This window comes from Trachurus trachurus (genome assembly GCF_905171665.1).
Source record: "Trachurus trachurus genome assembly, chromosome: 5".
NCBI lineage: Eukaryota > Metazoa > Chordata > Actinopteri > Carangiformes > Carangidae > Trachurus > Trachurus trachurus.
The window spans coordinates 24,491,006-24,508,115 of NC_139896.1; the positions used below are offsets into that span (position 1 = coordinate 24,491,006).

The 17,110-nt window shown below is 41.5% G+C and overlaps 2 protein-coding genes across 2 annotated transcripts in view; one reads left to right on the top strand and one right to left on the bottom strand.

The window, feature by feature from the left end:
• stab1 (stabilin 1) overlaps positions 1-16,509 on the bottom strand; it is a 70,882-nt gene extending 54,373 nt beyond the window's left edge. Inside the window, exons 1-12 of the mRNA XM_083971354.1 lie at positions 16,224-16,509; positions 13,353-13,477; positions 11,567-11,682; positions 9,659-9,744; positions 9,319-9,388; positions 9,060-9,155; positions 8,328-8,441; positions 7,042-7,229; positions 6,766-6,896; positions 6,085-6,203; positions 5,632-5,708; positions 3,814-3,936 (exon numbers count right to left, since the gene is read on the bottom strand). Coding sequence (XP_083827480.1) covers positions 3,814-3,936; positions 5,632-5,708; positions 6,085-6,203; positions 6,766-6,896; positions 7,042-7,229; positions 8,328-8,441; positions 9,060-9,155; positions 9,319-9,388; positions 9,659-9,744; positions 11,567-11,682; positions 13,353-13,477; positions 16,224-16,271 — 1,293 coding nt within the window. The 5' untranslated portion in view covers positions 16,272-16,509. The remainder of the gene's footprint in view (positions 1-3,813; positions 3,937-5,631; positions 5,709-6,084; positions 6,204-6,765; positions 6,897-7,041; positions 7,230-8,327; positions 8,442-9,059; positions 9,156-9,318; positions 9,389-9,658; positions 9,745-11,566; positions 11,683-13,352; positions 13,478-16,223) is intronic.
• Positions 1,546-2,976, top strand: LOC310985557 (E3 ubiquitin-protein ligase TRIM35-like; the record flags this gene model as incomplete). Its single annotated transcript, XM_083971172.1, has 1 exon — positions 1,546-2,976. The coding sequence occupies one exon, from the start codon at positions 1,546-1,548 to the stop codon at positions 2,974-2,976; it is 1,431 nt and encodes a 476-aa protein (XP_083827298.1).
• Positions 16,510-17,110: the final 601 nt, after the last annotated feature.

A 17,110-nucleotide genomic window follows, 5' to 3' on the forward strand; every position in this document is an offset into this window, starting at 1 on the left:
GTTGATTATGCTTATTGGATTCACACTGGAATAATTGTTATTGTTCATTGTTGTGCATGTTGGGCTATTTAATTAATTTTTTAAAGTACATTTTCAGGCCTTTTATTGCCTTTGACGGTATAGCTGAGAAAGACAGGAAACAGGGAAGCACCAGAGGCAGAGGGAGGGGGAATGACATGTAGTAAAGGGCCGCCCGATGCGGGACTCGAACCAGGGCCGACTGCAGCGAGGATGATTGTGTTCTGACTGGTGCGCTAAGTCAAATGCAAATTTCTACATTTGTGCACAATGATACTTTTATTTCCCCTTATTGTATGTTATGTTAATGATGAATTAGTTAAATACATCAAATCAATCTGTTGATGTATTTAACATCAAAGGGCAAAATATTTTATCCTGAGAAAAGACATGGAGTTTGTACTAAAAAGAGAAAAACTTTAAAAGGTGAAACCATATTTTACTTACTTAAAGCAGAAGTAAGTGGTCCGGTCGTTTTCGCTAATGCTGCGTTCCAGGCAGGCTTTTGAAATCGTAAATTACAGCTTCAAGTCACAACTTACGACTTTGTAGCGTTTCAGGCAACCCACTCGTGTTTTTCCGACCTGTTTTACCGGTGAAAGTCACTATAACGGCCACTCGTAACTTCCGACCGGTGAACTCGTACCAGATCGAACTGGTACCACTTCACGGTCGGAAAAATACGAGTTTCCTTGAACGCACCATAACAGTCCTCGTCGCTACGTCACCACATTCACGGCGTTCCTTGGCTGCACACACAGCCCTGCATGCCGTTCTCTCTCCTCATTGGATAAAAACTGTAGGATACGATAAATGTTTTCTCTTCGGCTCAGAGCAGAGCAGAGGGACTGAGAGACCCGTGTTTCAGACCAAACACTCTATGTAAGTGATTGCTGTCGGAAGATATAACTATTTAAGACTTATATTAACACAAATATATCACTTACTTCTGCTTTAAGTTGTTTTTACTCAGGAGATAGACTGGGGATTTCATCTATTATCTCTTACAGCGTAACTATGGGATCACTTCACCAGTTCACAGCCAGTGTGGACAAGAGGAATGATATCTCAATTACAAACAGGTAACACACATGGCTGTAATACAGTTGACTCTAATTTATCCTTAAAGTTGCATTAACTTTGTTTTTACTCCCCAAGATATTTATAATAACTCACTGAGATACAAGGTTGTGTTTTCTGGTGAGGCTGTTGCAACACACACCTGTTATAAACATGAGCAGTCTGGAGAGATGCCTTAAAAAAGCTCCACCCACTTTATGACTCAACAAGCAGGAAATATCCTTTTATACAAGGAAGCACACACAAACACGCATATCGAGAGACAGGCGATAAGTTTCCTCATCACACCAAAAAAACTTCACTGAGAGAGGGAGCTGCAGGAAATTTGGGGAGAAACTAAAGAGCTGGAACATTGGACTTCAACCTGCTGCAGACGTCACATCATCAGCTGGAAGATCAACGACTCAAAGTGAAAGTAATTTTCTTTGACTGACTGACTTCACAGCCATGTTTTCAGCTTCACGCAGAGACAAAGTGTCCAGCAGATCGGATGAGGATCTCTCCTGTCCAGTCTGCCAAGATATCTTCAAAGACCCTGTTGTTCTGTCATGCAGCCACAGCTTCTGTAGAGACTGTCTGCAGGAATGGTGGAGGGAGAAAAAAAGTCGGGAGTGTCCATGCTGCATGAGGAGATCCTCAAGGAGTGATCCCCCTCGTAACTTGGCATTAAAGAACCTGTGTGAGACCTTTTTACAGCAGATGGATCAGATATCTTCAGCAGGATCAGAGTCTGTCTGCAGTCTGCACTCTGAGAAACTCAAACTCTTCTGTCTGGACCATCAGCAGCCGGTGTGCGTCGTCTGCCGAGACTCAAAAACACACAAGAACCACAGATTCAGTCCCATCGATGAAGCTGCTCAGGATCACAAAGAGGAGCTTCAGATAACCCTGAAGCCTTTACGAGAGAAACTGAAGCTGTTTGAACAAGTTAAAGGAAACTTTGATCAAACAGCCAAACACATCAAGGTCCAGGTCCAGCACACAGAGAGACAGATTAAGGAGCAGTTTAAGAAGCTTCACCAGTTTCTAGAGGAGGAAGAGGAGGCCAGGATCAAAGCTCTGAGGGAGGAAGAGCAGCAGAAGAGTCGGGTGATGAAGGAGAAGACTGAGGCTCTGAGCAGAGAGATAGCAGCTCTGTCTCACACAGTCAGAGCCACAGAGGACGAGCTGAGAGCTGAAGACGTCTCGTTCCTCAATAACTACAAAGCTGCAGTGGAAAGAGTCCAGCAGCGCCCCCTGCTGGATGATCCACAGCTGGGCTCAGGAGCTCTGGTAGATGTGGCCAAACATCTGGGCAACCTGGCCTTCAACATCTGGAACAAGATGAAGGACCTGGTCTCCTACAGTCCTGTGGTTCTGGACCCAAACACCTCCGACCCAGAACTCATTGTGTCTGATGATCTGACCAGTGTGAGGTCTGGAGAGCGACAGCAGCTTCCAAGAAATCCAGAGAGAACCAAATTCTCCTGCTCTGTTCTTGGCTCTGAAGGTTTTAACTCAGGGTCTCACAGTTGGGACATTGACATTGGAGAAAATAAGGACTGGGAACTGGGCATGTTGGGAGAGAGCACAGAGAAGGACAAACTGTTACAGTCTGGATTGTGGAGGATTATGTTCTTCAACAGCAAACTCACCGCGTTCTCTAATTCATGCTCAGAGAAGGACCTGCCACTGAAGAAGACGCTCCAGAGGATCAGAGTTCAGCTGGACTTTGACAAAGGAAGGTTGTCGTTCTCTGATCATGATACTAGCACAGAAATACACACCTTCACACACGCTTTCACTGGCACCCTGTTTCCATACATCTACACGGAGAACCCCCTTCCACTGAAGATTTTACCAGTGAAAGTCTGTGTGACAGTGGAAAAGCAGAGCTAGAGGCCTTTATAATAGAGATGAGCAATATGACAATACCTACTGTTTTTAGTTGTATTAGATAAGTATTGACAATGCGGGATTTGGAAATCAATTAATCAATGATTATATTATATATATTGTGATATTCATTATATAATATATTATATTCTGAACAAGCTAAACTAAAGCCAGCTTTCAATCTGCTCATCAAATCCAATTATTTAAAGTTAATTTGGTGAGAAATTAAAATATCTGTTAATAAATAAATATATTTTAATTTAAAATGCTTGCTGGATGTGAAAAAAAAAACATTGTTGAGGTAGACTGTATATGGAAATAACATTGATAACACAACTCATAGATACTGTGTCAATTTAATAAGATTTGATTAATTTCACCGACTACCCACACATCTAGTGACAAAGCTGTGATGACATTTAACAGATTCTTTACTTTCTTTTTTTTGTGTAAATAGTTTTGGAACAAGATGTTTTAAAAAAACTTTTTTTTAGAAAGATCAGTGGTGCTACTAAAAAATTGTGTTAAGCCATATTAACAGTATGTCAACAAAACAATCATTTGTCAGTCATCAGTCAATAATTTTTCTTTTCAATCATTTGTGATTGTACACCCAATAAAAAATAAAATGTCAAAACAACACTTGTTGTTTGCCTGTGTTAATGGTTAACTTTTTTTTTTTTTTTCCTTTTAAACCTCAGGTTGGCAAGAGAAAAATCTAAACTTTTCACTTTTTAAAATAACCTTAGTTTAAGAAATCTGGACCTTATGGAGAATAGTGAGAGAAAACAGACACAACCAGCCGTTGCCCTGGATACATGGATAATTTCTTGGTATTACCTTGTTGTCTTTGCCCCTCATCCTGGCTCCTCCGTCCATGGTAAAGTCGCGTCCGGCCAGGTCTTTGGAGAGGTGCTGACCCAGGATCAGGTGATTTTTACACATCTGCTCCTCATTAACACCCTGTAGAAACACGTAAGTGAGCAGATCAATAATGTGGAACTTATTTATTAATATTTTTTTTCCTGGCAATTAGTGAAAACAGGCCATCAGAGGTGAGTCGTGAGTTCTGAGTCTCTCTTATACTGTACATAGTTAGCCCTGAATCCTCAAGGACATCTTCTCTATCACTGTCTCTCCTCAGGAATGTAAAACCAAGCTGCACTCTGTGAATGACAGTCGTCCAACAAACAAAACTGCGCCAACACAAAGTGAAAGTGCAGCCTTGTTTATTATAACTGTCACAGTTACATGTGGTGGAAAATAAACCTACTGCTACTGGATTGTTTTCTCAGGCAGAGTTTTCATGGTCAACAACATATTGAAAGCTGGAGAAAGATGTGGGTGTTAAGACCTGAGCGACTTTGAAAAGGAAAAGGCCTTATTGCTGTGGCCAGCTGAACAGGTCAGAGCATCTGAGAAATGTGAAGACCTGTGTACCCGCTGACAGGGATCTGAGGATGGACAGACCATGAACTAGTGACAGGGGTCCGGGAAAGCGCAATGTTTCAATTTATGAGTTAAATGATTTTCTGCTAATATTTCGGTGCCTGGACCTACAGGGCATGTTCAAAGGTCACCCAGTCCATGCCTCAGAGGGTCAGCGCTGCTCTGGCTGCATTCGGACTCGGAGGACCAGCAGCTTACTCGCCAGGCGTGGTCTTAATGTTTTGGCTTGTGTGTGCTTCTACCACACAAAAGCTTCAGGGAGGTGGTGTGCATGGATGCTGGGCAAACAAAAAGCACATTTCACATTTGCATCCTGATTTCACCGGTTATATCTATAAACCTGTCAGAGGCATCATTATATTAAAAGATGATCTGGTGTTGCAAAAACAAAAGAAAGATGGCCTCAGATCATGGGTATTATTGTAGGCAATAAATGTAAATTAAATAAGGTGAGAAGATAAAATGATCTTTAAGGGGTCATAGTTCATTTAGACGTTTTTCTTCATAGGTTGCTGATGGTGTTTTACCATTTGAAATTCTTCTGAATACCTTTTTATATTCTTCATTCAAATAAACAAAATCTAAAATCATCAGCTAAGGTTTCTATGGTTACATTGGATTTTGCAGTGTGTGTGTGTGTGTGTGTGTGTGTGTGTGTGTGTGTGTGTGTGTGCCCAGAGGCCTGACTCTCTGGTTTGTTCTAGTTTGTAGTTTGTTATGACCATCTGTCATTAGTTGTCTGTGTTTCCAGACCGACCTCAATTAGAGAGAGGGGGGTTGGGTGGGGGGACGGCGGTGGGGGTCCTCTGGCCATAAACAATAGATTGGATATAAATTGGCAGAGTATCTCTTTACTGTCAGAGATACAAAGCAGAGAAAGACAAACCAAGCACAGGCTGTGGTCTGGTCACTCCATCATACAAAAGGTGGAGACTGAGATGCGCTTCCTCTTAAACTGTCGTAAAACTAATGATTTATATGCAAAATGAATAAATACACTGATCAGCCATAGTAATAATTGAAACCAAACAAATTATTTTTTAAATCAAATTACTTATAAATCAGAATTAAGAAGATTTACACCAATCCATGACAATAGCACCAACTGTTTTGATGCTAATCAGTGTATAAAACATAATAACAACTATATGGTGCACGTGAATGGTGCAGACAGACAGGTGACCTGTGTACATGTGGGTATCTACATACAGTCAGAGGCCTTGTCAGCAAGGGGATGAAAGCTGTGAAAGGTCCATTGTGACTCAGCAGCAGCGAGCAGCCTTTCTCTGAAAAACACACAGACGTTGACACCAAAAGGTCAAAGGTCACAGGCAACATTTTACAGCATTGTGAAGTGTGCAGAATATGTAAGAGTGTCATGTGCGCTCAACGCAGTTTCTGCTGTCAGCTGTAAACACATCTTAAGAAATGCAGTTAAAAGCCGTTTCTCTTTTAATTTATTATATTCATGAATCAAGATGAAGTCATGTTTTTGCTTCTTTATTTAATTAATTTACAGTCTCACCTTTACAGTAAAAGTGTTTTTCAAAGCAGGATAATTGATGATTAAACTGGATTTTAATTCAACAGAGTAATTAACACTCTTTACAAAGCGCACTACAGTAAATCAAACTGTTTTTACTATGAGATTGTGTGTTTTACCGAACAGGGTGACGGTGTGGGTCAGATTTTCTCCACTCCTGCCAAGCTCCATAAGCTGCTCCATCAGGTTACCATAGCAACGGTGGCCATCACCGATCTGACCCGCCTCACACACACACCTTAGAGAGGGCGGAGGGAGCTGGGCTAATTAATTATACTACAATACACACATACTGTATACAAAGTCACAGAGAGCTAAAGACATACAGATAAACAGTGTCTGACAGAGAGAAAAGACCAAGTTTTTGTTTTAGTTCTACAGGGGAACAGGATATTAGGTGAAACTTTGCTGCACGCCATTTCTCCTCTCTCTGTTGCCTCAGTTTTTGTTTATTTCAACTGTCCTGTCAATTAAAGGCTAAAATCCCACAAAAATACTAAAATAACTTCATAAATAAAGAGGCCTTGGGGGGGGGGTTGTCAGACGGGAGGTCAGACTCGGCTCATTTTGGTCAATGGGAAAGGAGCCAAATGCCGATTGTTAGCGGATCGACCCACGTTTAAAAAACCTGCGTCGACCCGCTAATTTTAGTGGGAAAACAGCTCTAGACGAAAAAAACCAAAACAACAGACGTGGCTTTAGGTCTCCTGGTTCTAGACTAGTGGTGGTGGTCTCATGGTGGTCAGAGTGGTCTCTCTAACTCTAGATGAAGCAAAAGACAAAATGTTTGTGTGTCTGACCTTGGTCGTCCATCCAGCTCAGTCTGACAGACAGCTGTGGGGTCACAGGTGTCTGCTGAGCAAGCAGAAACCAGCTGGCAGCCCAGTTCAGGACTTATAGGAGACATCCCTTTCAAACACTCACAGCTGGACTGAGAGGAGGGGACAGAGAGAGACGGAGACAGGCAGACAGACAGAGAGACAGGGAGACAGGGAGAGAGACAGTGGGGTTAAACACAGTCTCAGGGTTTTGTTTTATTTGGCTGATAATTATTCTCCTGGTTCTGGTCTGCTCACCTTGTTGGCTCCTCTAAAGACACAGATGGTGGAGTTGATGGGACACCCCCCGTTGTTGACAGTGCAAGGGTTTATGGGTACACAGATCTTTCCATCCCCTTCGTAGTCGGGTTTACAAACACAGGTGACCTTTGACCCCTGTGTGGAGCACTGAGCGTTGACGTCACAGTCCCTGCCCGAACAAACACCTGAACAGGGGAGTGAACAGTCCAGAGTCAAAACATAATTCACTTCAGTGAAATAAATCACAATGACCCGTTTTTCAAAACTGTACAGTAACATCACCCCGAAAAATAATACACTAACACAATTTACTAAATCTACCACAACACCGACGCATGTTGTCTTCAACAGACACAGCACGATGCCATAAAACACCAACAACTGATGGAATAACAGAATCTAAATCACTTTTTGTGTGTCAGGCAGCTCCACGGTTTTACAACACACAGAATATTGTATTGATCGTAAATTGACTTTGGTGCTGTAGTTTCTTTTGAACCTCTCTTCATTTTTCTTTTGTTGGGTTTAGTAAATGGATGATTTTTGTTTCTTTTTTTGCAGATGCTCAGTACAAAAAGGGTTAGGGTTGGGTTAACGACCTATCTCAGAGCAGCTTTGCAGAATGAACAATTTACCAAAAAAACAAGAGAATAATTGACAAAATTTGAAAACTACTGCAGAAACAGAACAATCTGCATCATAACTGCTGTTCATTCATACAGTAAATGTGTGAAAATGCAATTTAAAAACAGAATAAATACAGTAAAAATGAAAAATACTGAGTCCACTCTGTAAGACTTATCTCTTTGTGTTGTAGCGCTGCCTCTAGTTCTCAAGACAAAGGAGGAGACAAGAGTTTCTCAGAGACTGGAGGAACCGGTTGTGGCCCCAGTCTTTAGTCAAACATGTTTCTACTCTGGTTCTGTGTCTATACAGAAAAACAGACACTCTGTCTCTGTCCCCCTCTGTGCTGTAGCAGATCAGCTTGTACATGAGAGCTGATGTGCACAAAACTTCCTCCAGTTTTTCTAGAAACTGTGTTTGCTAAGTGTTTGCTAATGTGCTTGCTAGTCACGTACTTCTGTAGCAGACACAGGTTTTCAGCATTTCATGAGTCATGGCTTTACAGAGCAAAGACCTGGGATCGCTCTCACAGGAAAGCTAAGCTAATACTAGCATAAAGCTGGACTAATGGACTGACAGACCAAAATGTAAAAAAAGAAAAGAAAAGGCAAAGGTGAGTTCAAATTAAAGAGAGAAATCAGTGTTGACTGTATATTTACTTGCGCATTTGCCCTGCGGCGACTTCCTGTATCCGGGCAAACACTCGCAGTCGGCGGCGTCACCCTCTCCTTTACAGTATGAGTAGGGGCCGCAGGTATTGCACCTGGAGCTCACTGCCAATGACACAAACACAACAACAACTCACTGTAGAAGCAATTAGACAGCAGGTAGCAAAGAAATGAATTCAGTGTGTGTCACTTTTACACTCAGATAACAAGGCTGACAAATTGTATGTCCCCTCTATCATGGTCCCCTTCCCTTGACTGTTGCACTTTGATTTGACTCGCTCAAATCTTGTGTCCTCTGACAGTCTGGCTCCCACAGTCCAGTCAGTTTCGTTGGGGATGTCATATATTCATTTTTACTTGTTCCCAGTTTCATGCAACCGTGTGGTTGGTGGAGGTTGAATTCATCATTTCCAGCCTTGAGTTGAGTCTGCAGAGTTTTAAGGCTGCATACCCCTTAAAACTCTGCAGACTCAACTCAAGGCTGGAAATGATGAATTGCTCTTTGATTGAGATGAGTAAATTTGATTTATTTTCAATGTGGCTGTGGAATTAACAATACAGCTGTTCTCATACTTTGGCTAATTCTACCAGCCCATTCTGTGCACATCCACATATATTATTTGCAACATTATGGCATCATTAACCCAGTACTCCAACCCCTGCAGCGCCACGGTGTGATAGGGCCCAATATGGTTTATGTAATGTACAGTACAATGGTCTCACCTTGTTCACAGCGCTTTCCAGTGTACGGCGGTTGACACAAACACTGTCCATCGCCCTCTGGACCTTTATTACACACTCCATACACACAGTCACACTCTGGCAGACAGAGAGCAGGAAGAGATTATCAAACAATTACAGGACATTTTCACAGATACTAAAAATAATCTTTCAATCTGCTTTTTTTTTCTTCTACTTTGACTGGAGACATGACTCCATGTTATACCATGGGGGTCAGAGGTCATTATGTTGGGGCACCTACCTTTATCACACCTTTCTCCAAAAGCATTCGGATTCCTACACTCCTGACAGGCAAAGCCGGCAAAACCATCCTAAAAAGATAATGTTGTTTTCTTATAAGTCCAATTTTGCAATGATGCCAAACTAACTAAAATATTTAAACTGTGTATATTTCCCAGTATCTCTCCATCCAAACACACAAAAGAAGATCTGATCAGTGGTCAAATCTCTCAGATAGGGATCTAAATGTTGTGGGAGTCAATACCTGGCTCAGGGAACTACTCCATAAACAACACTGATCTGTTAACTCATTGACAAACAGGTAAAGCAGTCACAGACAGACAGACAGACAGGAAACTAACATCACAGACGCAGGTCCCGTTGCCGAGGTCTCCGTCCATACAGGCTCCATGAAAGTTGCAGGTCTTCCCTGACCAGCTGGGACAGGCTGCGGGACGGACAGGCAGACAGGTGGACAGAAAGATGGAGAGACAGGTGATTAAGTCTGTGACATTCCAGCTCCTGTTAAAGGCGCTTACACACTAGAAACGTTGCATGTTCTTGTCATGAGATGATCTGATAAAATCGTGATCTTAATCTGTTTCACTCTGTCCAAGACATGTTATCTTTACCATGAGATGAACATCTGATGAACTGCAGCACAACGGAGTGCTTGACCAATCAGCTTTTTACACATTAACAATAAAAGAGTAAACACACACTGTACAGTGTATGTGCCATTTTTCATTTGTTTGAGTGGAAAATGTAACTTGCCATCTAATTGTGAAATATGACATTATTTTATATTCAAATATCAATTTGATGTGAACTTGAGTTTTTAAGTTGGGTAATCTTTTATGTTTCAGGGCTACAACTTATTGATCTGATATTTATTTTCGAATTGTTTACTGCATGAAATATCAAAAGTATGGTGACCCCAAAGGAGACAAAGAATCTGTGTTGGCATCTTCAAATTTGTTGTTTTGTTAAACCAACAGTGCAGAACCCAAATACAATTCCACATTTTTTTAAATTTGAATTTCTATTCTTATTGTCTTTGCTTGAAACATGACTATACAATACCAATTAATCATTATCAAAATGCAGTATACAGCATATTAACATTTTTATTATTATTGATGAATCTATCAAATTGAACAATGATTAATTAATTCTGGGAATTGCTGATCTAAACAACTCTAGCTCATTTATATATTATATAGATAGATATTTAGCTTCCACTGTTATAAGGGACTGTATCTGCAGCAAGGTGATTGGTTGACTGACAGCTGTCTCAGCCTATAAAACCAGCTCCGCTCTGCCTCTGACGATATATTTATTTCTTCTGTCTTGTCATAAATCTCTGGTTGACGATGAAGAGCCCGCTGTCTGACAGCTGATTGCTAGCAGATAACATGGTCGCCTAGCAACAACAAAAACCCAGGGTCTCTGAAAGGTGTTCCTGTGTGAATGGAAATGTATGACTGTTAGTGTCTGAAATAAACAGGCCAATAATAACGCCTGTGTTGCGTGGTTGATACACTGCAGGGACAGCTGGAGGAGACTGTAGGCTACTTCTTAACACACACTCAAATCTGACCACACGTATGTGAACCAACACGCTCCAAAAACCATGTGGCCTCTGTTCTCAGGTGTCGATGGGACCAAAACAGAAACACGTTCAGACAGAAAACACCAGTGCAGTAAGAAAAAAAACAGTGTTATTGTATATTAGAGGTGATCAAATAAAATACCATCCAGACATGAGCAGTTTGACTTAAAGTGAGTGCAGGCTTATCAGTCACCAAAACACAGTACGGCGGACTGAGTACAGGGTAATGAAAGTCCAGTCAGAATCTGTTCTTGTTTTCCAGGAAAAACACAGTGGGTTAGCGGGTTTTTTCAAATGCGCACTCTCTGCATCTTCCCATTTGAGAGGAACTGTTTTTGTCCAAAAATATAATATTAAAAAAAGAATTACCGATAGAAAATTTAAATAAATATAATTGTAGATTAATCACCAGCAGTAATGTTAAAATTAAATTAAATTTACAGACAGATATATTCTTGTGACAAAAATTATTATATAGGCCTATATGACATAAATATTATAAATCAATCATGATTTCTCCATCTCCACTGTCTCCTGGTGAAGAGCAGATTTGTCCCATTAATGTGACAACTGCCACAAGTGTGTGTGTGTGTGTGTGTGTGTGTGTGTGTGTGTGTGTGTGTGTGTGTGTGTGTGTGTGTGTGTGTGTGTGTCTTACGGAGGCACACTGGTCCCCAGTACTGTGGGCAGCACAGTGGCTGCATGAACGACTTCATACAGATGTGCCGACATCCATCCAGCTGCATCTCTCTGCCACCGATCTGCACCACGTAACTGCATCACACAGCGAACATGAGGTGAAGAAGCTGCTTCAATCACACCACACATACTATTACTATTAATACTAATATTCCTACTACTACACTCATGAAATTCAACTTTCTGTATTTATTAAGAGAAGAGAAGCATGCATTGCTTTGATTAACTGTGGATATGTTGGGGCCGGGGGGCAAGATAATCTGAGGGTTCATGAGATACAATACATGGACAGAAGAGCAAATACAAATTCTAAATAATTTATTTTTTGAATGTGAAATCATGTGAGAATATTTAGTGTGAAACTGTCTTTGGTGTATCTTTCAACAACTTTGAAATGAGCCAAGAGGCCCCAACAACATCCCGCTGCCAAGGTCACAAGGAGAGAAGGTTGGAGGTCTGAATTTCATAGGTGACCTGTAACTGGTGTCTAATAAATGAGGTGAAGAAGTAAGAGTACTTCTATTCGTTACATGATATGGAAACACTTAAGTACAAATAATTCGATTAAAAATAAAATGTATTTTAAAAAATCAATAACTTTCTTTTTTTTTTAAAGTATATTTTTTGAGCATGTTTTGCCTTTATTTAAAGGGACAACGAGGAGTTTTGGAAAAGCGAAGCGTTTTCACACTACATTTATGAGCCTCCGCGCGCACCGTAAAATTCTTTGACCGGCGCAAGACGGACTCATGTTTTCATTCATCAATAATTAAAGTCAGAGGTTCAAAGAGGTTCAGTTACTGTCGTAGTTCCGACCATAAACGGCGATTCAGCTGCGTTATTCTCATTAAGGAAACGCTGGTCGGCTCGACCAGCATTTCCGCCACCACTAATAATAACAAAATAACGATAGAGACAGAACGATATATTTATCGAAAATGGGCCCATTAACAAGTGTGGGTAGCGGAGATTCATCCACATTAACGTGAGACTTTTTTATAACCGAATAGAAACTCCTCGTTGTCCCTTTAAGGCATAGTTGAGAGAGACAGGAAATGGGGAGGCAGAGAAAGGGGGAATGACATGCAGTGAAGGGCTGCCTGATGGGGGGATTCGAACCGGGGGCCGACTGCAGCGAGGACTACAGCCTCTGCATATGGGGGGCCCGCTCAACCCACCACACCACTCGGCACCCCCACTTTACTTAAAGCAGAAGTGAGTGATCCGGTCGTTTTCGGTAATGCTGCGTTCCAGGCAGGCTTTTGAAATCGTAAATTACAGCTTCAAGTCACAACTTACGACTTTGTAGCGTTCCAGGCAACCCACTCGTGTTTTTCCGACCTGTTTTACCGGTGAAAGTCACTATAACGGCCACTCGTAACTTCCGACCGGTGAACTCGTACCAGATCGAACTGGTACCACTTCACGGTCGGAAAAATACGAGTTTCCTTGAACGCACCATAACAGTCCTCGTCGCTACGTCACCACATTCACGGCGTTCCTTGGCTGCACACACAGCCCTGCATGCCATTCTCTCTCCTCATTGGATAAAAACTGTAGGATACGATAAATGTTTTCTCTTCGGCTCAGAGCAGAGCAGAGTGACTGACAGACCCGTGTTTCAGTCCAAACACTCTATGTAAGTGATTGCTGTCGGAAGATATAACTATTTAAGACTTATATTAACACAAATATATCACTCACTTCTGCTTTAACTTTCAACTACTGGATGGTAGGTAGCCTACCTGCAGTTGGTGCTGCCCACATGAGTGAAGCCGTGGGGACAGCTGCTGGTGACGGCTGCAGCGCAGGAGGTGCAGGTGGTGTGGATGTTCAATCTCTCTGAGACAGGACATCGTGAGGTATCGGTCTGAGGGAGCAGAGCAGATGAGTGACTCAAACACAATATCTTTATATGTGTTCAAGTGAACATGAACAGATGTCATGCTATACAGACTCAGTGACCTGCCTCTGACACTCAGCTTCAGGTTACACCTCTGTGAGGCTTGTACTATATGAACAATTTGTTGTCGTTTTCTGGCCAGCATGACCTTGACCTTTGACCACCAATGTCTACTAAGATCCTACTTGAGTCCAAGTGAAGTAGTGTTTTATTAGCATATGTAGGCCTATTTTGTTAATGGATTAATAACACTGATGCCTTCATGTGTGAGCAGTATTTTAATGTTTGAGGTGGAGCTGTTTAATTGCTTCTCAGTCACATCTGATTTCTTACATGCAAAACCTTAACCTACATAACAACTAGTAGCCTAAGTGCATTTGTAAAACAGCTGTAGTTAAAGGGATATTTCATCCAATATCAGTAATTCACCAATTTTCAACTCACATCATACATCCACTGGTTCACGACGAGAACAAACATCTCACAGCAAATCTCATGCATTACCACAAACATCAACAGAGCCACTGGGGGCTTCTACTACAACAAGGCCAATCCATTTTTTCTGAGCAGCTTGTTCATGTCGCGGCTTCAGGACACTTGGGTCAGTACGGACGAGCAGTATGGAGGTATCTGGATGTTTCATAGTGTGTGTTTTGGACGAATCAAAAGTGAGCTCTATCCGCCGCCATTATATGAAAATCTGTTGCCAGCCGGATGGTTCTAAAGGAAAGGTCAGGGAATCAGCACGGTCATTATTAAGATTCATCGTCTGGATACAACGGATATCTGCACACAACTCTAAGGTAACCCATCCTGCAGCAAAGTGGTGGCGCCTCCAACCACAGAGATGCATCACCAGCATGATGGATGGACTTGTTGTTTCACTATCTATAACACAGTCGGACAATCAAGTTTGCAAGTGATCATCATGCATCGTGTGTCTGTATCAGCGTTGAGAGAAACACTCAGAGACAAACTGCGTCTTCCCAGTGATTATTTCGTCACAGTTCTGATGTGAGGCTCAAACTCGAGGTCAGGGTCAATGATAACACAGAGATTTTGAAATTTGACATTTGATGTTTAAACACCTGGACATGTTGGTGTTCAGTGGTTCTCTGTGGTCCTAGATTACGCACAGACTCTGTTTCAATGAGCCCAAGTCTGAGCCTCCAATGAGATGACTTCTTTTATGGATGAGGTTTTTTTTTTAGTTGATTACATTTGACACGAGAAATATGTAGACAATATAAGCTGAGTGTCTTGAACTAAAATATCAGTGTTAATGCAGGTGAGGAGCGAGAGTGCATCTCCAAATTGACCAGTCATCAGCTGCTTAATGATGGCCTGAGGGTCAGATGTGCTTCATACACACAGGGACACACGTTAGAGCAGCATTAATACTGTATAAAATGTATATATGATTAATGTGAATGAGATTAAAGCAAACTGCTACAGATTCACTCCCAGAGATGGACTAGTGATGGCAATGCAGGAGTGCAAATACATTTGGTAAGGGAGAGTTCTGAATCATCCGATTCACTCTGAATATGCTCAGTTTAGTCCTGTTTCCATAGCGCCCTGTGGCAGACGCAGCAAATTTTAGAAGGAAAAAATTAGAGTTTTGATGTAAGAAAGTATTTTTCCCCTCCGTTTATTTTTGTGATAGCACTGCCTGTTTTGCAGTTAAACTCATCAAACTTACATCACAGTTATTATGTGTCTATGTAGATATCTTCGATGCAAGTTGTTAGTGCTAATGTTTTAGTTGTCAGCTGTAAGGTAAGCTGGTTCATGGCTACAAGGGTCTGGGTTAGTTGTAACAGCAGTTTAGGATGTTAACCTACTCCAACCCAAATTTTAATTGCATTTATGTTTTCTTTGAATTGCAGTATGCCTAGGTCTTGAAATAAAAAGATGAAACGGTTAAGGTTAGGATCAGACTATGGCTGACAGTAAATAATATACTTGCAGAGATAACAGCTTGCTACACCATTTAATAGCAGACACATGCAACTAGTCTGTGTCACATTTTGAAAGCACTGGCTTAAAAGAGCTCCAATCTCCCCTACAGATGTTCATGGTCCTCTGATAAGAGATCATAAGGACTGTGGTGCATGATCCTCCAACTGCTCCTAACATCACCTGCAGGTCAAGGTTTTCACTTATGTTGTGAAACACCTCGGAAAACTATTGATTGGGAAGCCATAGGGCTTAAAACACACATTCATGTTCCCCTGAGGGTGAACTGTAACAACTGGTTATTTCCTCAGTTGAAATTTCAAATCCTCCAGAGCTTCAGTTTATCACTGAACACCTGCTAATTACATCTTTTTCACACTGTGTTTGGTGCTAATTAGAAAATGTTAGTATGCTGATACACTCATTTTAGATCTAAAAGTCAGGATATCGGCTGAAGTCTCCCAACATGCAAGAAGCGACCAAATGAATGTTGAGTTCTCTTTTGAGTTTCCATTGTGCTGAGGTTTTTGTCAAGCCTTCATCTTACCACTTATTTTTTCACTCAATGCAAAAGCACCTACTGTAACTAGAGTCCACATGACCCATAACTTTTCATTAATTCAGTGACCAAATGACATTGTAGTCTGTAGCAGTGTAGAGTCACTTGAGTTGACTTAAAATGTGGAGATGTAAAAGAGAATAAACAGGTGATATACAGTAGTGTGTCAGTGTAGTGGAGTTGGGAGTGTGTTACCGTCTGCAACGAAGTTTGGACGCAGAGCAGCAGCAGTAGCAGTAACATGGCTGAAAGTGTCACATCCAGGGGGGGAGAATAAATCCACCAACAAAACGTCCTCCTCAGTCAGTAGTATATATATATATATAAAAAAAAAAATCAGACTGTGTCCAGGCGGTTAGATCTCACCCAGGTTTTCTCCTCTCATATCTAGTCTGAACCTCGTGCTCAACCTGCTGCAGTCGCTACAGGAAAAAACACACATTTATCAACATCCTCTGTGCAAGGACAACAGAACTACTAGAAGACTTGTTTTCCAGCAGTCAGAAAATTCAAAGCAGCCTGCTGCTAGATGGAAAAAATAAGATAACTATTACAAATATATAAAAACAAAAAACAAAAAAAACAACAACAACGAACAATTACAGGGTGGATCCAGGCAGCGTTGGGATTATCAGCAGTGTTCTTGGCTCATTTGGAGTCTGAAGGAAACAGTCCCTGTTACTTGGAAACTAACAAACCAATAACGACTTTCTAACTACAGTAACTCTTAGCTTAGTGTCCGGTGAGGCAGAGAGCAGCCAGAGAGGCTGGAGCGACTGCTGGCGTCATGTCTTTTCCTCTCTAATCTAGAAAAAGAAAGAAAAAAAAAAAACACAGAACTGGCACCTCCTGGAACCTCCCAGCAGAGGTCATCTCCTCCTACTGCTCCTCTTGTAGTAACACCACAGGACCTGCAGTAACAGGAGCAGTACTGATAAAGTAGCAGCAGGAGCAGTGTCATCGATAGCACATTTCAGTCACAATAGCAATAGAAACAGGACATAGTTTGCAGCAGATGTATATTGATTAGGAATATTATATATATACTGTACATATGTAGTCTCACTAGTCCAATCCTCCAG